The sequence below is a fragment of the Panthera uncia genome, chromosome F1 (assembly GCF_023721935.1).
Source record: "Panthera uncia isolate 11264 chromosome F1, Puncia_PCG_1.0, whole genome shotgun sequence".
Classification (NCBI taxonomy): Eukaryota; Metazoa; Chordata; class Mammalia; order Carnivora; family Felidae; genus Panthera; species Panthera uncia.
Window position 1 is genome coordinate 3,248,636 of NC_064813.1, and position 22,874 is coordinate 3,271,509.

At 42.5% G+C, this 22,874-nt stretch overlaps 1 protein-coding gene across 3 annotated transcripts in view; it reads left to right on the forward strand.

The window, feature by feature from the left end:
* The window catches only part of AHCTF1 (AT-hook containing transcription factor 1), a 75,565-nt gene that overhangs the window by 36,463 nt on the left and 16,228 nt on the right, over positions 1–22,874 (forward strand). For 2 of the 3 annotated variants that reach the window (XM_049635110.1, XM_049635111.1), the window contains exons 14-29: positions 991–1,080; positions 3,320–3,460; positions 4,085–4,189; positions 5,077–5,170; positions 6,521–6,644; positions 6,783–6,839; positions 7,651–7,797; positions 8,342–8,529; positions 12,497–12,641; positions 12,718–12,849; positions 13,758–13,908; positions 14,403–14,553; positions 15,379–15,477; positions 17,948–18,140; positions 20,448–20,651; positions 21,281–21,695. In XM_049635110.1, coding sequence (XP_049491067.1) covers positions 991–1,080; positions 3,320–3,460; positions 4,085–4,189; positions 5,077–5,170; positions 6,521–6,644; positions 6,783–6,839; positions 7,651–7,797; positions 8,342–8,529; positions 12,497–12,641; positions 12,718–12,849; positions 13,758–13,908; positions 14,403–14,553; positions 15,379–15,477; positions 17,948–18,140; positions 20,448–20,651; positions 21,281–21,695 — 2,436 coding nt within the window. The remainder of the gene's footprint in view (positions 1–990; positions 1,081–3,319; positions 3,461–4,084; positions 4,190–5,076; positions 5,171–6,520; positions 6,645–6,782; positions 6,840–7,650; positions 7,798–8,341; positions 8,530–12,496; positions 12,642–12,717; positions 12,850–13,757; positions 13,909–14,402; positions 14,554–15,378; positions 15,478–17,947; positions 18,141–20,447; positions 20,652–21,280; positions 21,696–22,874) is intronic. The other variant, XM_049635112.1, reaches the window with a different exon arrangement.

Genomic DNA, 22,874 nt, shown 5'->3' on the forward strand with positions numbered 1-22,874 from the left:
GCCACCAATCTGTTCTCTACTTCCATAATTTTGTCATTTCAAAAATGTTCATGGGGCGCCTGGGTGGCTCAGTCGGTGAAGTGTCTGACTTTGGCTCAGGTCACGGTCTCACGGTCTGTGAGTTCGAGCCCCGCATCGGGCTCTGTGTGGACAGCTCGGAGCCTGGAGCCTGCTTCGGATTCTGTGTCTCCCTCTTCTGTCTCCCCACTCGTGTACTCTCTCTCTCAAAAATAAACATTTTAAAAAAAGTTCATAAATGTAATTATATAGTACATAATCTTTGGGATTGACTCTTTCACTCAGCAAAATTCTCTGGAAATTTCTTCCCAGTTGCATGTATCCCCCTTTTTACGAGCATATACGCCACATACACATTATTTTTGTTCTGAATCATTTGAGAATAAGTTGAGGACATCATGTTTCTTTACTTGTGAGTAACATTTCAGTATTATTTCCAGAAACAAGAACTTTGATTACCAAACCACTTTGTACTTCTAAAAATCAGGAACACCTTGATATGTGCGATTATCCGATCTCCAGACCTTACTGGGATCTTGTCAGTCATGTCAGTCACGTCCTTTGTAGCATTTATAGGGGTAGGGAATCCAGAATATACTCTGTGTTTAGGTTTTGTGTCTTTTTATTTTCTCTTTATCTTGTATAATTAATTCCTAGGCCTTTATCTTTGAAGAAAAGACTTTGACTTCTTTAAAAAATAGAAGCCTGTTATTTCGTAGACATCCTCCCAATGTGTATTTGTTCATCGTTCCCCAGGATTAGATTCAGGCTCACATGTTTCGCAGCAGCACTCCGTAAATTGACGCTCTCCTTGCCGTTTCATGAGGGTGTGGCGCCACTTTGTCTCTGTTGCTGTTGAACTTAACCTTGCTCGCTTGGTCAGGGTGGCTGCTCTCTTTTCCCACTGAAGTTACTAATTCTTTGTTTGTAATTAATAATTCTTTATTTTTTCCGTTGATATTTGCAAATAAGAACAACCAAATTCTGCTGCTAATCTGCGCTTTGTGCTCGAATGGACATGGAATAAAGTGATTTTCACAAAAGAGGAATTTGACAGACTGTGTAAGTATTACATTAAAAAATTAACCTTGGTTTATGTGTTAAGTACCTGACAACTTTTCATCAGTTTGAAGTTGTGAACTTTTTAAAGAACTGTCTGAAGAAAAGTATTTCTTTTTAAATTGGGGTGACAATTACTGTTTTTGTTTGATTTTTAAAGATTTTTTGGGGGGGGGCGGCGCCTGGGTGGCTCAGTCAGTTGAGCTTCCAACTCTTGATTTCGGCTCAGGTCACGATCCCAGGGTTGTGGGTTCGAGCCCCGTGGCAGGCTCCACGCTGACCATGGAGCCTGCTTAGGATTCTGTCTCTGTCTCCTCTGCCCCCTCCCCCACTTGCACTATCTCTCCCTAAAACAAAAATGTTTTGAAAATTAAAAAAGCTCTTATTTTTAATTTCCACACCCAACGTGGAGCTCAATCTCACAACCTCCAGATCAAGAGTCACACGCTTGCCCCAACCATGTCGGGCTCTGTGCCGTGAGCTCGGAGCCTAGAGCCTGCTTGGGATTCTGTGTCTCCCTCCCTCCCTCCCTCCCTCCCTCCCTCTCTCTCTCTCTCTCTCTCTCTCTCTCTCTCTGCCCCTCCCCCACTCACACTCTGTCTCTGTCAAAAAATGAATAAACGTTAAAAAAGAAAGAGAGGGTCACACGCTCCATCACCACTGCACCAGCCAGGTACCCCGACAGAATTCTTTTTGAGCAAGATTTTGCAACAGATTGTCAAACTGGCAGCACGTTAGTATGTGTACGGTACCAAGTTTCAGGATTATATCTCATTTTTGATCTTACAAGATTAATTTATAAAACATGCTGATGATGGAGTTAGAATATGCCAGGTAACTTCAGAAGCTCCTCTGTTTTTTCATTTTCCATGTAAATATATTTATGACTATAAAAAGGCTGAATAGGAGGGCAAAGAACTCCTCTGTCTTCTACGAGCAGATGTTTTTATCAGTCATTCAAAGTCCTTTTTCTTAACAGTTTTGCGTATTCACTGTACACTGAGTTGTGAGGTGTCCTGTGAATATCAAACGCTGCTATACCTAATTAGTGCAAAAATAATGGAATAATGTGATTGCCCTGTATATGAAAGTAAAATTTAAGTTTTAGATGTATATGTCTTTGTTATTTGTATCATCGTGTTAGTGATGAATGAACAAATGGACTTCTTAAGTAAATCACTCTTCGTAGAAGATTTTTAAGTTTTTTCGGAAGACGTGAGGTTCTATAGTATTTTTAGGGCATACTTAATGAAATGACAAACATGAAATAATTTTAAATAATTTGGCAATCACTTAGTATAGTTGAAGTGAGGGACAAACACTGGATAATCCAGAGTCAGGGTAAATGTACTTTTTTGAAAGGAAAATGTTTTTAGAACTCATTATGGTTATGTAATTCATGTAAAAAAATTTCAAATCAGTTCACAAATTGTATGCCTTCATTATACTTAGAGTATAATGTGGTGCTTCAGGCTTAAACTTGGTAACTCAGCCATTATTGCTGCCTTCAACTTCCGTTATTGGTTTAATGGGTTGTTGTTGTTTTTTTTAAACCTAATGTAATTAAAATACAAAGCATAATATTTTAAACATTGGAAGTAGAACGTATCATTTGAGGAAGGGTTTCTGCTTAAGATACTTGTTGCGTGGTTAGTCACCCATGAAATATTAACGAGATAAATTTTATCTAAAAGATGTGACCAGTCGCAACTAAAATACCCATTTTTTCCCCCAAAAATGAATTTATAAACTCCATCTTGAGTTTGAAATGAAAAGACAGCCAAATCTACAACGAATTGTAACAAGTGTGCAATTTATCGTCATAAGTCTTCATCTGAGGCTCCAGTTCGCTGTCTCGCTTCTGAAGACTGGAGGTGGAAGGAGTGCTCTTACAAAATACTAGTCACAAAACAACGCTGTACGTAAAAGATCTGCTATAAAGGACTTACTTGAAGGAGAAGTGTTTAATGAACTAATTTCCAGTGAATCTGAAGTTGACTCTAGATCACCTTCCCCTCTTCACATATTGCTTATTACCCCGTTCTGCCTCTTAAAAAAATAGTAATTTGGATTTGTCTTTTCTGGGGTTCTTGAGGTCGTGTGCTGTTTCAACCTTGTGTTTGGCGAATCTCACAATGTACAGACTAAGTCTGTGGCCGATACGAGTTTGAGAAACCTTGCATTTGCGATTTTAATTCATACTTATTGTGTCAAAACGCATCTTGTATTTTATCCTTGGAAGGTACACCATTATTTGATGGCTCGTGTCGCTTCATCGATTCGCAAACCATACAGTCCCTCCAGCAGTGCCGTTTGCTTCTTAGCAACCTTAATTCGGTCTTAAACTGTTTCACGAGAGAGGCCCAAGACATCACCGAGAGAGGTGTGCGCTTTATCTTTTGTAAATGAATTTTTATTTCAATTTTACTTCTTGGCTTCGAGAAAGAATAAACCTCCGTGTCTTAGATACATCATTGTGCAGAGGCTCTTGTTTTGTAACGAAAACTACAGAATGTTATTCGATGTGCCGTGAGCTCCTGCTTAAATAAGCTTGGGAAATTTGGGTTAAACTTTCTGATTGTTGAGGCAGAGTACATACTGACGGTAGAGTTTCGAATTCTTATTTTTATTCACAGAGGTCATTGTAAATTTTTTGTCTCTGTTTTGCCATTTAAACAAAACACGCAGTTTCATTTTAAAGGCCTGGTTTGAGCAGCCTATGTTAATATTACTGTACTAGTTTGTATTAATGTCTAAATTTGGCTTCTGAAACTAGGTAGATGGAAGCATAGCTAAGGTGGAGGCATTTCCCTAAAATGTCTGCTTAGTTAGTTACTTATTTTAGCATTTTGGAGATTACTTGTTCAAGCGCAGTGTGTTCAGAAATACACATACACCGTTAAAAGTCTCCGAATCATTAGTTTTTGAGAACCGTCGAGTGTCTTGATTTTTCGTTTGTGATTGATAAATTGCAAGTTGCACATCTGGTGTTCGACCTCCCCCGCAGGCCTTCTGGACCTCCACAGGAAGTGCCTGGTCACCCGGCTCATCTGCCGGTACACACAAGTGGTGCTTTGGTTCTGCCGCTCCGGGCTGCTACCAGAGGGCTTAGGTAAAAGATTTACGCGACCCATGGATGGGCGTGGACGCGGTCTTAAATCCTTATAACTTGCTTGTTCTGGGGTTTCAGATTTCCTTTCTCCCACCACCTCACTTACGTTTTCTCCTGTTCTCACCTCTGAACGTTCTTCCTCACTTTGTGTCTGGAGAGCCTCGCCCTGTGCCGTTCCCAGGCGTCCACACACTATTTATTGGGCTGAATGACACGAAACTTGGCTTCCGAAAAAGGGTCCAGCGATATCACCAGCTCTGTTTAGATCCATTCACCCGTGGGTTTTCTATTCTAATTTGCTGATCTTTTCCTCCTTAAGAGTTCTTTTAATATGGTTATTAACCAGTATTATTTGCCATCTGTTCAATGTCTCCTTTTAGCTAATAATTTATGCCAGTACCAAGAATTTGAGGATTTGACTTTTGCCATGTTTGTCTAGAGCACTTCCAAAGCCTCTAACTTCTTGCACGTCCGGGGCACACGTTAGATTCTGTTTAGAAGTGCTTCTGTCCTGTGCGTAATTGCTTTGATCTTACTCTTTCTTTATGCTCTTTGATTTTTACTTAAATAGTCGCCGTTGCTGGCTTTCAGATGATCATTTGTGATTAAGGGAGTAGAATCATTTTCTGGAATAGCTTTTCCAGAGTTTTAAGCCAGCACCCTTGTTTTTACAGACTGTCACGAGAGACTCTGTTTTCTCATTTGTGTATCTGCTAATTTATTTACTTCATTTAAGTAAATTTATTACTTAAATTGAGGAAACCTGCAGATTAAACAACATCATATGATTTTAGTAAAACATTAATGTGTGTAACCTTAAGTATCGTTGGGAAGTTTTGGAAATCTTACCGGCCTTCCCCCCCCCCCCCCCCTTAACCAATATTTAGATGATGCCGTGCACCTGCCCCGCTTATGCTATAACTACCCCGTCATCCAGAACTACTACACCAGCCGTCGACAGAAGTGTGAGCGTCTGTCCAGGTACAGTATATCCGGAAACTTCCAGAACATTTTAAGAATCGCTTTCGTAAGAAGTCTCCCTACCTCGGAACAGAATTTGTCACGCTACAAAAGCTGAAATCGTGGAATTCTTAAGTATGGTGACAGGATTTGTTGCCAGCCTTGTTATTTTAGTTGTAACGTTTGCTTGTCTGCCTTGACCTAAGGGTTACCACCTTTACTCTATAACTCAGTATTTCCTAATCTAAAGTAGTTCCCACAATTGGTTTATCAGAGGAGATTCTGTAGTGTAAGCGTGTATTTTTCCTGAGAATTCGTATTCAGGAAAAGACTAGAAGCTCCGAGTCCTCAAAACATAAAACATACCACCAGTTAGGCATGTTATGTTATTTCCACTAACAGCTGTGGTTCGACACTTCACCCACTTTTTTCTGTTTTTCTTATTTCCTCATTTCTTTTGAAAACACGTGACTGTTCGCCTCATTGGTTCCTTTGAAATAAAGGAGTAGAAGTACTAGAAGCAAGAGCAGCGAGTGAGCCTCGGTTCTGCCTCTGGACTTAGAGCGCCTTCTCCCTTGGGCCAGAGCGGCTCCGTGGTAGCATAGCCCGCAGCACTGACCGCGCTGGCTCACGCAGGCACAGGCGCAAGGTCACGGTCGCCCAGAGATCAGTGCCTTCGGTGCGTGGCAAGTGTGGAGTCCGGTGCTTAAGAACTAATCTTGGAGACGAGCGCGGACTTGGGAGACTCACTAGGCATATCTGAAAATTCTGGATCTGTTATTGCTAAGAGTGTGTGTCCCTGAGCGGGTTTGCTAAGCTTTCTGGTCCTGTTTGTCACAAAGTTACGCAGTCAGTATGGCTGCAGACTGAGCAGCTGCCCGCCCCCAGGAGCAGTGTTGTTTGAGGAGGAGGCAGGCACTGTGTCTGCCTTTCGCCTCGTAGGCGCACAGCGAGGCAGTGGTGAAGAGATCGCTGGGGCCAGAACCCCCTGGGTGATGAAACTGAGGGCCTGGCTTTTTGACCCTGAACTGCAGCACATTTTCACCAATGGGCTGCCGTGCTCTCTGGGGCTGTAAAACCCAGAATCGCTTCAGGCACCTGGCGGGCGGGACCCGGTTCTCTTCGGGACCTGACCTTCACACACTGGCTTGCTGGTGCCCCAGCCAGAGGCGTCTTCGGGGTCTAGCTGGTTCTTGATGACTAGAGCTCACCTGGTGCTAAACGGGGCCCTGTTGTCGACTCTCTGGATTGTTGGGATCGTGATGCTTATTGTTCTGATAATACTAAGTAATTATTTAGATAAAACTAAATTATTTAGATAATACTAAATAAGTTAATACTAAATAATCGTGAATGTTGCCCTTCTTGCAGAGGGAAGTGGAATCCTGATTACTTGATGATTGACGGAATGGTTTCTCAGTTAGGAGATGGCGTGGAGAAGCTGTGGAAACGGGATGAAGGAGGCACAGGAAAATACCCCCCCACCAGTCTACACGTAAGTGCCCGACAACAGAGTTGTGGGGGAGGATGGTCGTGCTTAGCCCTATATTGCACACCCGGCACAGGCTCGGGAAACCAAGGAGCCTGAGTGAACGAATATATAAAGCACACCGGATGTTTTATCCTTTTGTAGGCACTGCTGGACATATACCTCCTAGACGACGTTACCGAAGCGAGCAAACACGCTGTCGTATCCTTTAAGCGCTGTCAAGTAATTCACGCGTTACCCGAATCCTCAGATTTGAGAGTGGTGGGAACCTCGCACATCTAAAACCAGTCTCCGGTTCACATCTGAAACTTCTCTAAAGGAAGGTTTCCTAACCCAGGGTCCGTTGGTTGGGTTCAGAGGGTCCGTTGCGGACCTGAAACCATGCAGAACTGTGTTTGGTGTTCAGTTTTCTAGGGATAGCGTCCACAGCTCTCCTCGACTGGACCATGTGTCCCAGACGTTCCCAGAGTTAGAACAACGGCTCCAAAACATGGCCGGCCAGATGCTCTTTCTTAGTGAGGTCAACTTCTGTGTTCAGTACGAATACATGAGAAGTTAGCTTAATATTACCTTAGGTATTGGCTGGCTTGGAGCCCGGTGGTCTTTGCAGTAATATTTTTGTGCTAACGTCAGTTTCTTTATCTAAAAACGTGTAGTTCCATTTGTGATTTATAACAGATGATGCGCTTGCTTAAGCTGCTGGGTTTTGCTGCCTAACTGGAATTTTGTCTGTGGCTCTGCTTCTTCAGTTTGCCCGTAAGCCACTGGCTTCCTTAAGCAAGTGTGCTTTAGTTCATCTCCTTCGTGGTGGTACTTGCTGTTGAGAACGAGTGAGGTCGGTTGTAGGACTGGCTACACCCACGTTTCATAAAACTACCACGGTTGGTTATCCGCCCGGGCTTTCCGAATGCCAGATGCAGCCCCTTCGAGCCTGTTTGCTGTTGCTGCCTAATGCAATTAGACGTGTGGGAGTTTTCTTCTTGTTTATTGCCCTTAATCCTCTTTTTTAAAGACCATTTATTTGTTACTCGATATCATGTATTCCTTCCCCAACAAAACAGATGCTTGCATCGAATCATTTCCGACCGCCTTTGCCATTTCTTGGGGCCAGGTCAAACTTATCCAAGGGTTTTGGCTGATAGATCATAATGACTATGGGGTAAGTCTGTTCACTTAGAATGTCAACGTTCGTAAACTATTAGGATTTGAGAAAGAAATACATAGCTGGATTAAATGTGATGTTACAGATACGATACAGTCTGCTTTTAGAGGTAATTTAAGGACTCCGTTCAATCAGTGCCTTTACCAAGCACTATTTATCCAGTGAGGATACAAAGATAAAACAGTTTCGAACCCCAGGTTCCGTACTATCCAAAGAAGGAAAGAAATAATAAGCGATTGCTAGTAGCGCAAATACGGCGCTTGTTCCGTCGGAGATACGCTAGGTGTGTTGCTGTAGGAGGCAGACTTCGGCATTGATGCGTGACGGTGGTGGTGGGAAGCTTTTTATAATAGCTTAAATGAGGCCTCAAAAGAATGAAGTTTTTACTTAAAACACACCATGTGTTCAAGTAGACCTTTACAGGTTGCATTTAAACTGCTTTTTGTGGCTGTAGCGTTGCCTGTCTTTGTAAAGGTCGGCTACCTTGTCTAAATGCAGCGCGTCACGTTTGTATTTACCGACTGTCATGTCCTCTTTGCAGAGCGGCTTGGATCTTCTGTTTCACCCAAGTACTGCAAAACCTGTGTCGTGGCAGCATTCAAAGATTATTCAAGCCTTCATGAGCCAGGGGGAGCACAGACAAGCCCTCAGGTACATTCAGACCATGAAGCCGACGGTGTCCAGCGGCGATGACGTCATCCTTCACCTCACTGTTCTGCTTTCTAACAGGTGAGTCTGCATTTTGAAACTGCAGTCAGACTCTGGATTATACGTCAGTAAATCAGCAGTATATAATCTCGCTTTGGTCGCATCACGTCATATTCATTCTCAGGGTTCTTCATCTCTTGGCGTTAGGAAGAAATGTGAAAAAACCTTTTGTCATAGGAAAGGATGAATAAGGAGTAACGGGAAACGAAGCTGAGGTTTAAAGTAGCATCTGTTGCCGGGGGGCGCCTGGGTGGCTCAGTCAGGTCGTGATCTCACGGTGCTCCATGTCGAGCTCGCCACTGTCAGTGCGGAGCCTGCTGGGGAGTCTCTCTTTCCCTCGCTCTCTGCCCCTCCCCCACTCACATGCATGCGCTCTCTCACACTTGAAAAAATACTTGATTAAAAAAAATTATATCTGTTGCTAATTGGCTGTATTGGCAGTCGGCCACATGGACGGTTGGGGTTTGAGTAGCTGAAGAGGGGCCTAAAATAGAGAGGAAGGATGAAGTCATCCTGAGTTGTAAAATCAGGTTGGGTAATCTTACGTACTTGAACCAGATTTGAGCACGTGATATCTTTGCATTGCCTCTTCCCTTTGCCTTATTTTAACGTTCTCTAATCAGTGTGGTATTTGCCGTTTATATTACAGCAATATATGTATATATTGCTGCAGTTATTTGATCTGTCACATTTGTAACAACAACAAGTTAAATGGCATGATTGGGAAATACAACGATCTCATTATTGGGTTTCCTTGTTAACCAAATTAGTTGGGCAAGTTGCTGGGAGCTCATGTTTCTTACTTGGTTGTAACTGTTTTACACAACTCTTTTTTTTATTTTCCAGTTCTATCGATTGGCCGCTTTTATGTTTTTAGAAAATGGTCACTTCACTCACCACAAATTGTCCTTAATGAACCAAACACCACTTCAGTGCCAGCACTCTGAAAGTTAATGTTTTCTTTGTTCTCTTGGGTTAAACAATGCATCTCTGAGAGGAGAGGGTTGAATCTCTGCATCTCAGATAGAAGACAAGTTCTGTAGCGTAATCGTGGGTTGGTTAGACAGGTAGAAACTGCCAGTGTCCTCAAAAGTAATGAATTAGGAAGTACTTGTTGAAATGAAATAACTTGGGTTAGCCGGAAGCATTTGGCTGGCTGAATAAATGTGGAGTGAACATTAGAACAAAAAGAAAGGGTTGCCTGGGGGCTCAGTCAGTTAAGCGTCAGGCTTTGGCTCAGGTCGTGATCCCACGATTTTGTGGGTTCGAACCCCACGATGGGCTCTGTGCTGACAGCTCAGAGCCTGGAGCCTGCTTCGGAATCTGTGTCTCACTCTCTCTCTCTGCCCCTTCCCTGCTTGTGCTCTCTCTCTCAAAAGTAAACTTTAAAAAAATTTTTTTTAAAAAAAAAAATTTTAAAAAGCTAACGGTGATAAATGTTTATTCAATAAATGGGTTCATTATATGCTGACAAGTGCTTTTCAAAAGGGGGGGGGGAGGGCTTAAGTAGGGGTGGGAAGAAACAGATACGTGTTTGCTTGTGTGTGTCCAGAACTTCTTAGGAAGGATACATGAGAAATTGTTAGTGATGATTGGGCACCAAGAAGCAGCTTAGGAGGCTGGGAGTCCACTGTGTATCCTTTTGAACCTTGTCAAAGCATGTAAATATCTTACTGTTGAAAAACAAAAAGCCCCATATTCTCATGACCCTCCCTCCACATGGCTTCGAGCTGCTGGGACACAGGCTCCCCACGTGCCCTCACTCTCCTCCGCAATTTTACTGAAGAGTTTGGCCTTCACTGTGACAGGCTGTTTCAGGAGCTTTCCCTTCCCCCGGAACTTTGTAGCAGTCCTGTCACTGCAGCAGTGAAGGGGGCCGCTCCAGGCTTCTGTTGGGCAGTGTGGACCCATTGAACACCCCCCACCCCCTTTAAAAATACAAGTGGCCTACTATACGTCTTTCTGCAACATACTTTTATCACCTAGGTCATTTGGAACTTATTTCAGAATAGTACAAAAAGAGCTTCCTTATTTTTGTTGCATAGTAATTCGGTGTGATGGACCAGTATTTATTTAATTTCCTCCCCTTAGTGAACACTTACGTGTTTTGCCATTTTAAACATTGCTACGAGTAACTGCACGTTTTGCACAAGCACAGATGCAGCTTGTAAGGTGTAAAATCCTGCAAGTGGGCTTGCTTGGTGAAAGGACATTTGCAGTTACAATTTTGGGAGATGTGGCACGTTGCCCTCCGTGAGGGTTAGGCTGCTTTACCCCACGTCACCTTACCCTGTGTCCTTTAGTTTTAAGGGGGATGAAGTTTTAAGAAAATTATTTGCTTGATAGTCATATTCCTGTGTCCTTGCCATGTTTTTATTCTGCCCGCCTCCCCCCACTCCAGTCCTGAAAGCCACCAGCCCCTCCAAAAATTCCAAGTGCTGGATTAATTACTGTCAGATTTAGTGCGGATCTTTCAAGACGTTTTGTTATCTTAGTAAGTACGAAATAAGTCTGTAAACGTTTATAGGCTTTGTTCATTGGTTAATTTTTTTAAATAATTAATGTTCATACTGTTGTAAGCTTGCTTTTTTTTTTTCACTTAACAGTATATCATGGGAAACACTGCTTATCCAATGGTCTTACTGCCCTTGGAAGGACAGCCTCATGGCCCCCACATGATGTCCAAAACTGCCTAGTTGAACCCATGTTCTCTAATCAGATCTTTATCGATCAGTCACAATATTTTTTTACTGAGTGAAGCAAGCCCATCACCGGCCCATAAACACTGTTCCATGGTCCCACTGCTCTCATGCTGGGTGTCTGTTCCACGGGAGCCAGCTTTTTTCTGCCACACCACACTACTCTTCTTCTGTCCAGACCACATTAGCTTATGTCTTCTGACTCCTGTGTACTTACTTAGCTTTTTTATTTTACACGTAAGTAATGGTCCAGAACAGCATCACGTGAACCCTTCTCGTTGATATTAGCAAACTTCATTATGTAATGATCAATTTTTTTTTATTAACTTGTTTTATTTTTTATTTTTTTAAATTTACATCCAAATTAGTTAGCATATCGTGCAGCAGTGATTTCAGGAGTAGATTCCTTAGTGCCCCTTACCCATTTAGCCCATCCCCCCTCCCACTACCCCTCCCGTAACCCAGTTTGTTCTCCATATTTATGAGTCTCTTCTGTTTTGTCCCCCTTCCTGTTTTTATATATATTTCTTGTTTCCCTTCCCTTACGCTCATCTGTTTTGTCTCTTAAGGTCCTCATATGAGTGAAGTCTTATGATTTTTGTTTTTCTCTGACTGACTAATTTCACTTAGCATAATACCCTCCAGTTCCATCTACGTAGTTGCAAATGGCAAGATTTCACTCATTTTGATTGCCGAGTAAAACTCCATTGTATATATATCCCACCTCTTCTTTATCTTCATCCATCGATGGACATTTGGGCTCTTTCCATCCTTTGGCTATTGTCGATAGTGCTGCTATATAAACATAGGGGTGCACGTGTCCCTTCGAAACAGCACACCTGTATCCCGTGGAGAAATGCCCAGTAGTGCAATTGCTGGGTCGTAGGGTAGTTCTATTTTTAGTTTTTTTGAGGAACCTCCATACTGTTTTCCAGAGTGGTTGCACCAGCTTGCATTCCCTTCTTTTTTTTATGAGAGACCAGGAGAGTGAGCGGGGGAGAGGCAGAGAGGGGGGAGAGAATCCCAAGCAGGCTCTCTGCTGTCAGTGCAGTGCCCATTGCAGGGCTCAAGCTCACGAACAGGGAGATCGTGACCGGAGCCGAAACCAAGAATCTGACTCTTTACCGACTCGGCCACCCAGGTGCCCACCATGATGAGTATTTCATAAAAGCTTAAAGTACTTGCAAATTATATACACAGAGCGTGATGAGGTTCTGTGGGTGGAGCGCTTATTTTGAATACCTCAGACAGCTTTTCTAACGCGGAATCGTGCTGAACGCCGGTTTCAGGTACGTGGTGGAGGCCTGGACTTTCCTGCGGCAGCACTCCGCCGGCCTTAACGTGGAGGAGCTCCTCAGGCACGCGTACGAGGTCTGCCAGGACGCAGGCCTGATGGAGGATTTGCTGCAGCTGCCTTTCACCGACACAGAGCAGGTGATGACCCCCAGCAGCAGCTCGGCAGAAGTTCCGGATATGCTGGTGGCTCACGACTGTGTTTGGTTCTTCCTAGGAGTGCTTGGTGAGATTTTTGCAGTCCAGCGCCAGCGTTCGAAATCAGGAGTTCCTTCTAGTTCACTACCTGCAGCGTGCCAATTACACCTCTGCCCTGAGGCTGAACCAAACTCTGAAGGCCAATCTCACGGTATGGTTCAACTTGTTTCATTATGGGGGACAAGAGAAGAAGGAAAACTGGTGACTTTGTTGTATAAGAGTTTGTACTTTGGGGGCGCCTGCGTGGCTCAGTCAGTGAAGCGTCCGACTTGGGCTCAGGTCACGGTCTCGCGGTTCGTGAGTTCGAGCCCCGCGTGGGACTCTGTGCTGACAGCCTGGAGCCTGCTTTGGATTCTGTGTCTCCCACTCAGTCTGCTCCTCCCCTGCTCACACTCTGTCCCTCTCTGTCTCTCAAAAATGAATAAATGTTAAAAAACAACAGAGTTTATACTTTGGTAACCACTGGGGTTTTTATATAACCTTGAGCTTGGAGAATTCCTCTTGTTACTTCTGTAGCAGATTGGGAGCGGGGAATTAGTACTTACCTGATTCTCTAATAAGTACGTCGTTTCTCTTTGGCTAACTACCCACACTTCTTGCGAGACTAACCACCCCACTCAGAGAATAGGAGGCAGGGGGGGAGGGGCAGTAGGAGTTAAAACCGTGCAAAGAGCATGGGCCTTGGGGTCCGACTGATTCTTCTTTGTGCTCTGTGCTTGAAACACATTCTCTGAGCCTTGGTTCCTTACCTGTAAAATGTCAAGGTCTCTTCGTGGGGATGCGCAGAGGTGTGTCTGAAGGGACATGGTGCCTGACCCACGTAGACCCTTGGTGAATGATAACCATTGTTTTAGTAGTTGGGAAGGATCGAGGCCAGTGGACAGGGACTGCTCATGCAGTTAGGTGTGTGTCAGAGGTCCTGGGTTGGGAAGAATGGATATGAAGGGAGGAGGAAGATACTCTTAGGTATGCAGAATTTATTTTAAATGCTAAATACGTAAACGTAACACTTAATGTTTTTGAATTTTAAATTTTTACCAATTACGGCATATTCAATAGAATGATCGGGATCCTCTTTTGCGGGAGAGATCAGAGGTTCGGAATGCTATAATAGACCAATATGGGAAAGTCCTTCCTAAAATCCAGCGAAAATTAGCCTTTGAGCAAGCCAAGCCTTACCATCTGTCCACATCACCAGTTCTTCAAGAAGGTAAGATTTCATTGAAAACTATCAGAAAGTATCAGGTGAGAAAGGATATCAAATGATTACCTTCTGAACCATTGTTAGCTTCTGTTTAGCTCACTTTTGCTTTGATTCGTTACAGTAGGTTTTTTTTGTTTTTTGTTTTGTTGTTTTTTGTTTTACTGGCCACTCGAGCTGCCCCCCCTGCTCCCCATGCCCCAACATAAAAGTTTTCTTGGAAGTTTGTATAGTTTATTTAGCAGTGTAGTACAGAGTAAAAGAACTCGTTTTATTTCATTTGGACACTCCTATCCAACTTTAAGAGAACATGTCAGATAATATTTTTACTGCCTCCTAAAAGCCCAAGTTGTTGAATCTCGCTGCATAGATGTTGTTAAACTAAGTATAACCCTGAACTACTCTTCTCTCATGACCCCTGTTTTCCAGTCACTCTTTCATTATTAGTCAAGTAAAATCCTGGCATCAGAGATGAAATTGACCTTGCGTTCTTTGTTTCACAGTTTCTAGACCCAAACCATTATCGACTGTCACAAAGCAGACCGGAACAGGGACTGTGTTAACAAGATCTACTTTCATCAGTAGCGTGTTGTCTAAAATTGGAGAGGTTTGGGCAAACAGCGACCCTAAAGACGGCACATCAGCCTGCAGCAGGTACTCTCTCCTCACGCCCCGTGACAGCCTGGCTTCTTGTTAATCCTCCCTGGATGTCAGAAGCTGTCATCAGCAGTCCAGCCTTAGCATTTATTAGTGTGTTTAAAAAGGAGAAACTTGGGGTGCCTGGGTGGCTCAGTCGGCTAAGCGTCCGACTTCAGCTCAGGTCACGATCTCACAGTTCGTGGGTTCGAGCCCTGCGTCGGGCTCTGTGCTGACCGCTCAGAGCCTGGAGCCTGTTTCAGATTCTGTGTCTCCCTCTCTCTCTGACCCTCCCCCGTTCATGCTCTATCTCTCTCTGTCTCAAAAATAAATAAACGTTAAAAAAAAAAAAAAAAAAATTAAAAAAAAAAAAGGAGAAACTTGTATGTTGACTATTTTTATTGTAAGAAGAATTCTTTTTGTCTTTAAATTGAAAGGCATTTATATTTATTATTATTTGTAACTGAACGGAAACGTACAGAGTAAAAAGCAAAAGCCCTCCTTTCCTATCTAATCCCTTCTTGTTTTTTTTTGAGTTTATTTATTTTGAGACAGAGAGAATGCGTGCAAGCATGGGAAGAGAGAGAATGTGTGCAAGCGTGGGAGGGGCAGAGAGAGAGGGAGAGAGAGAATCCCAGGCAGGCTCCGCGCTGTCAGCACAGAGCCCGACGCGGAGCTCTGTCCCATGAACCGTGAGGTCATGACCTGAGCCAAAATCAAGAGTCGAATGCTCAACCGACTGAGCCACCCAGGAGCCTCTAATCTTACCTTCTTAAAGCATATTTTTAATGTAATACTCTTTGTAATACATAATCCAAAGTTAAATTTTTATTTTCTTTGTAGTCCTAAAACAGAAGGACCATCTCCTTCTCTCCCACATGCAAAAATGCCTGAGGCATTTGTTGGAACACCAATTTTAAAAGCGTCACAAAAAGTTTCTAGGTAAGACTTAACTGAATCATTTTTAAGTCACAATGTTAGACAATAATTGCACTGTAATTTTTAATTAACTTTAAAACTTTACATGATTTTAAATTCTTGAATGAGTTTTTGTGCATGCTTCTAATTTTTTTCTAACTTGGTAAGTTGTGTAGTAATTTTAGGAAACTTTACACCAGCTGCTATGCTAGCCTACTTAGAAATTGTGCTGAATGACATCAGACTGCTTAAAGAAGCAAACTTTGTTTTATTACAATCATGAGCTAAGTAAACTGTTAACTTGCTTTCTTTAATATAAGTTCCTGATTGATCTGTGACTCAAAGTTGTTATTATAATTTGTGACTAATTCGGTTGGCTCATTGAAACTTTCTCCTGTATAGCAGAGCCCACTAAAATGCCTTACGTGGCTTCAGATGCAATCATATTTATACATCTTCACCTGTGGTATTAGGAAAGTAAATAGTTAAGTTGAAGTTTTGCATCCAAGATGAAATTGCGATTGTATTTCATTGAAAATGTTGGATTGTTGGAAAAAGTATTCATATCCTCAAGAGTGGAGAACAAACAGGTGTCTCTTAATGTTTGGTTCTTTGTCTTTAATACACCATGCTCATGATTGTTGTAAATTTCTGATCGTTTACATTTTATCAGGAACAGAATTACATTATTTTAGGAGAATAAAATGATCTGAATTTAAGGTACTCAGAAGAAGTTAGTAATTTACAAACGGGGCCTAAGCTATTTATAATAAAGTGGGCATATTTTCAAAGCTTGACCAGGGTTTTCTGTTTTGGGGGGTTAGATTTAATTAGGTGGAGGTGGTGGTCTTTTAATTACCGGGAAGGTTATCTCAAATAAAAGTCATTATTATTGTCATTCTGTTTTCCTATCAGTAGTTCCACTTTTTCCCCCACAAGTCAACTTTTTCTCAGCCCCTTTGTACTTTAATAGATCTGGGGTTCAAGAAGGGAGCAGTAATAAAGGTTTTCAGACTCATGACTAATGGCCTAACGACCTAAAGAAAAAGAAGTATTGAGACTCCTTCAAAGCTATGATTAACTCAGAAGGAAGAAAGTCAATTGAGGTGTGAATACTTATTTTTATAGAAACCATTCCATTCCCTAATTCTGTGTTTCAAACTGGTTTGCATTAGTGGGTAGTGAGTAAATTTAACGGATTGTGACTAGCATTTCTTTCAACGAAACAGAAGAGGTCATATCAGTGGGCACTGCATATAGCGAGGCTAAGTGCTAGTCTATGTAATTTATGTTTTGTGTGTGTGTGACCTGAAATGCATTACTTATTTGTATCATGGTAAAAAATTGTGGAAATCCTAAGAACTACATTTTTAAAGAAAATATCATAATCAAAAAATGCTTTTTTTTGATAACTGTTTTAGTAGAATTTCAATATATTTGGTCTTACACTTATTAGTATAAGAATTTTGTATTTACTCAGTAGGTAACTTTGTTGCACAGGCTGTGTTTTTGAGAATCGTTCATAAACAGGCACCTCGAACATAAATATTGACACAGTGCAAAGGCACATAGCAAAAGATCTATGTGGGATAGTTCAGCATAAAAGTGAGCAAACAGTTTACAAGTAAAGATTTTGAATACAAATGAGGCAGAGAAGGAAAAGAAGAATTAGGAGAGGCAAGAAAATGTCTAGTGGCCTGACTGGGCATTTTTGATTTGGTGGAAATCTCAAGGCTGTGCTTATTAGTAAGCATTATTTATTAAGCTAATACTTCCGAATCCAACGAATGTTTCCCACTGGGTAACAGGTTGGGTCTTAAAGCCCCATCTGTGAACTGTGTTCATCTACCATCACAGTCATGAAAGTCTCACTTGAATGTAGAGGACAGAAGGGCAAGGACGGGGGTGGGTAATTCCTGGGCACCAGACAGGCACTACCTTTCCGGTTCTTCTCAGCTGAACCACAGAGTCATTTGGGGGAATTAAAAATGTTTTCTTTTTATTGCTACAAAATATAACCATCAAATAGACTGTTGACGAGGAAATTGGGGAAGGAGTGGCTGATGCAAATAAATGGTCTATCAGAATTTGTAACCTGAATTTTCACTTTTGAATTTAAAGTCTTTATCTGTAAATTAAGTTTTTAAGCTGTTGGGACTATGCGTGCTTAATACAAATTCTTGGTGAGATTAGCTTTATCATTTGTATAAACTATGTCCAGGACATCACAGAAAATGATTCAGCAGAATCTTGAGATTCCATTTTGTCACTGCCCTCATTAATTTGAAAAAATAAGGTTTTTGTGTGTGTTGGTGATCATTCTTGCGTTCCAATAAAAACCAAAAAGGTCAAGCAAACCAGTGTTCATTATGTAGGTCATATGTAGAGAAAAGGAATTTTTACGTGTTCATAAAAATGAATTCTAGCAAATGGATCTGTCTGCAAGTTAGTTATCCGGATCTTTCTGTGTACTGTGTGTGTGCTGTGATTACAGACCACCGGATTCGGTCGTTCGTCCCGTGCCCCAGCCGTCTCAACATTTGGGATTTATTCAGCAAACCCCCCCAAGGTCTCCTTTATACCGAGCATCCAGTTCATTGCCAGTAAGGTCACAACAGAAAGGATCGAGTCACAGCTCTCCCAGGGCTTCAGAATTCCGCATACTTGAAACTCCCTTTGTAGTGAAGGTGAGTGTTAGGTACCTCGCATTTGCGGGGAAGCTGGGAAGCTTTCACCTTCCAAGTAGAAGGGAGAAGGAAGCTGTTTATAACTGGTATCTCTGGGTAATTGACAGCTTTAAATCTTTTGGGGGGAGTTACCTTTCCAAATTATTATATTTTTACATCTCAAACAGACTTTTACTAAATTTACCTTGTGCGCTTAATTGAGGTTAACAATTACATTGTTGTTCCGAGAGTAACGCAAGTCTCTGTGGTTATTAAAAGTTGAAACCTGTAAGTTAAAACCTCTGGAAAAAGGTTTCACGTTGTTGGGTTTGCTCCCCCCACCCCCGCCCCCTCCACTCCTTCTCTGCTACCGTTTGCTCTTTTTCCTTATATCAGATGCTTTTAGTTCTTAGGTTTGTTTTTATTTATTTACATTCTCTCCTTTGGTGAAACTGTAAATTGTTACTCCTTGCTAGTGGCATATCTGCCTTAAATTCCTTTTCCCCCACATCTCTGTTAAGTCATGAGTTGGGAAACCACAACAGTAGACCTGCGGTGGCAGGGAACAGGCACCTGCTTCCGTCCCGCTGTCACAGTGGTCAGCTGTGTGCTGGCACCTAGCCCATCATCCTGCCGAGTCCCACAGGCTCCCTGCCTTTGTTTTTGTCAGTTGTTTCTGGATACTCCACATTGAGAGTAAAGCCAGGGGATTCTTAAATTTCAAAGTGAATAAAATAGTTCAATAAATGCCAGTCCAAAAATAGTTATTAAAAGCAGTTGAAAAGAAGGTAGATAAGCTAATTAAGTTCCTGACATTTAATCTGTAGGATACTGTGATTCTTGTTTTCTTTCTTCCTTCCTTCCTTCCTTTCTTTCTTTCTTTCTCTCTTTTCCTTTTCTTTTTTCTTTTCTTTCAATGTTTATTCTGGGAGAGAGAGAGCGTGCACACACGAAGTGGGTGAGTGGGGTGGGTGGGGGTGGCAGAAGGAGGGAAGAGAGAGAATCTTAAGCAGGCTCCACGTGGAGCCCCCCTCGGGACAAACCTGAGACCATGATCTGAGCCAAAATCAACATTCCAACGCTCAACTGAGCCACTCAGGTGGCGCCCCCCCCCCCCCCTTTCTTCCCTTAAACTTGTTTTTGTTACTTTGTTTTTATCCATAAAAAAAATCACATTTTGGGGCACCCGGGTGGCTCAGTTGGTTAAGTGTCTGACTTCGGCTCAGGTCACAATCTCATGGCTCATTAGCTCAAGCCCTGCGTTGGGCTCTGTGCTGACAGCTCAGAGCCTGGAGCCTGCTTCGGATTCTGTCTCTTTCTCTCTGTCCCTCCACTCATGCTCGCTCTCTCTCTTGGTCTTGCTCTCGCTCTCTCAAACATTAAAAAAATTTTTGTTAAAAATCACATTCCATATTCTATCATGTAGTTATTTTGTGCCTGCTACCAAAAATAATCTAGGAAAAAAAATCTATGTAATAATTGAAATAGATCTGATGGAATTCAGTAATCTAATGGGATACTACATTTTGCTAGTCCTTTAGAGGAGAAGTTAAGTGAAGGAATTATTTCTGCTAAACAGTTTCTGTGCTAATTATTTTTATTGATTATAGTAAATCCTCAGAGGATTCTCAGAAGTAATCAGTTACTGTTGGATTCATGTGATGAAATTATATTTTTCGTGAAACAGTCTTAAAGTCAGGCTCATCTGTATTAACTTGCTGTAATCAAACCTGGTTCTTTTCATTGCACGCTGTCATTTCTCTTCGCCTAGCTAATGTTTTGTAAGCAACCATTAAATAATTTATGTCTACGCTGTATTTTTGTTTTTAAGTTTATTTATTTTGAGAGAGAGAGAGCACGTGCATGCGGGGGAGGGGGAGAGAAGGAAGGAGAGAGAGAGCAAGGGAGCGGGAGTAGAGAGAGAATCCCAAGCAGACTCCACACCGTCAGCGTAGAGCCTGATATGGGGCTTGAACTCACAGACCGTGAGATCGTGACCTGAGCTGGAATCGAGAGTCGGACACCTAATCGACTGAACCAGCCAGGCACCCCTACACTGTATTTTTTAAGTGTAACTTAAACTGGGAATAACCAAGGCCTTTAGAATGATTGTGGATGCAGTTTTATGTCTTGTAGCCTTATGTATAGAAACCTCTGAGTAGAATTTTGTATTTTCTTCCCAGTAATCCATAATAAAAGTTTTCATTGATGTATTTATTGGAGATGAGCATATATAGCCACTGCTGTGACTTGGTTGACCCTGTCTGTTCTTCTGTAAGTGTCTTTTACAAATACTAACGGTGGAATCCCATTTGTTTCTTGTCACAGAAAGCTAAAACTCTGGCCATGTCAGTCGCTTCCTCTGGATTTGCCGAGTTCACTCCTCAGTCCATCCTAAGGTCTGGTCTTCGAACATCACCTTTACCGTCTCCGTCTCTGTCGCCTGGAAGGTCCCTTTCCCCTCCTCTGCGACTTAAAGAAACTAGAATTTCATTCATGGAAGAAGGCGTGGCCACAAAACGGACTGCTGAAGTAAGCCTGTTAATAGTTGGAACAAAAAAGACTTAATAAGAATATATTAGCTTTTACAAGTAAAACGATAAATCCATTTAAATAATACCACTCCAGAGTTTTGTATGCACTCTCGCAGAGTGTCATGAAATCAGAAAACATTAGTTCAGAAAGAAACTCATGGTATTGGCCGAGCCAAACCCATCATTTACAAGTGAAGAAAATACAGCCCAGAAGCACCAAGTAAATTGCCTAGAATCAAATAGCTATTTGGCGGCAGAAACCTCCTAATTCTTAGTCCATGTCTTGTTTCTTACCTTATTCATCCTCTCTCTTACTGAGACCTTAATTGGTTGTTTAGGCGGGTGTGTTGTCAGACTTCCGCTGTGGCTGATAGGACACCATTTGGCGGCAGTGGGCCATCTTGCCTCCTGTGTTTACTAGTCTTTTGGAAAAACTGCCTTGTTACCAGTTAGGGAAACATTCACAGCCACGTATCTGTATCTGGAAAGATGGATTTAGAGCGAGTGTTGACTGAGGAGAGAATCTAGACAAATACCAAAATTGGAGAGCGTGGCGAGCTGAGACTCGACTGCGACTTCTTTTTACTAGTCAATATTTTCTTTTTTCCAAAACCTCTTACTTGACAGGGGGCAGACGAGAGCAGAATAAGACTATCTTTTACGTCACCTTTCCATAAATGTGGAGTTCCGGCAGAAAACAGACGGCTGAAGAGCGAAGACAGGACAGCAGCCTTTTCCCCGAATAGTCCCAAAAAGGACCATCGAGAAATGGACGTGAGATTGGAGGACACGGCCTCACAGAGTTTGGAGAAACTGGACACGAGCAAAGAAAGTAGCGGTACCTCAACCAGGTCGGACCAGACCACCTTGGAGTACCAGGACGCGCCATCCCCAGGAGACTTGGAAGATCTTTTTGTGGCCTCAAAGCCAGTGAGCCCTCCTACAGAATTAATTGCTAATTTGACTGAACAGACAGAGAAGGACAGTGATCCAGACGTTCTTGAATCAGAAATAACTCCTCCAGACCTGGAGAAACAAACGGGTAAGAGCTCATTTCCCGATATTCACAAGATTTGTAATAGAATTCGTCCATTGTAAGAAAAGCATCGGGATTGAACAGTCACATGATCATAGCGGACTAGCTTGTAGGCACAACGCACACAGGTGACGTCAGGCCCTCTTACGGCTCTGAGAAGTAACAATACGAACTCTGCAGACTAGATTGGTACGGTTTTTAACTTGTCCAGCACCCTCAACTTTCTAGAAAGCTGCTCAGAAACCAGGTCGTTCGCTCGTGCTCTTCACTGTCCCCACTGCCAAAATAATCTCTGGGCGATCAAAACAAATCTCCAAGGGCCCATGAATTTATAGCTTTATGTTTATCCATCGGAAAGATTTTGAGCCCCTAACGCATGTGCAGCAGGTGGGCTCTTTCTGTGTGGGCTCATTGCTGAGAGTCAGATAGTGAGGCAGACATGGCCCTGCCCATCGGTAACTTAGAGCCTAGTGGACTATAGATAAACGAACAAGCACTTAGACTGTTGTTTGATACATGCTATCGTAGGTGGCATGGAAGGGGCCGGGGGAGAGAGGAGAGAGACTTGGCTTAAGATTGCATCAGAAATTTAGCCCATTTTTGTATGTTTCGACCCCCTGCGCATTTAAAGGTAACTCCTGACTTTAAAACTGTTAATCTAAATACTTCTATAGAAATCTGTGTCCTAGTGGTTTCTTTGGGGCTCTGATGTCTGTTTCACAAACACAGGCATTGGCAATTGCTCTAAGGGCCTAGGGCTGTCCCCGTGAATAGCATCTGTCACTTTGGATGTGCTCGGTTCCACTAAAATATCTGAATGATAAAACATGAAGATGTTCATGGCAGTATCTTCATCGATGATTCCTGAAAAGATCAGGCAGTCTCAAATAGAAACTTCTGTTCTCATGGGGGATCATGAGGCACAAACTGTAGAGTAAAACTGACTACATTGGAATCTCGGCTCCTTACTAGGCCTGGGATAAGATGTGACCTCATGCCTTTGTTTCCTTCTCTGTGAAGTGGGGGGACAGTTCGACCACTTTGACTGCTGAGGACTAAGTGCGTCGATCTGTGTACAACACTTGCACATTAAGCCAGAAGTGAGAGGTGTGGATTAAGGGGGCTCTTGGACTGGGCTCAGAGAACTCGAAGGATCTGTGGCATTCTGATGCCGGGGAGTAAACC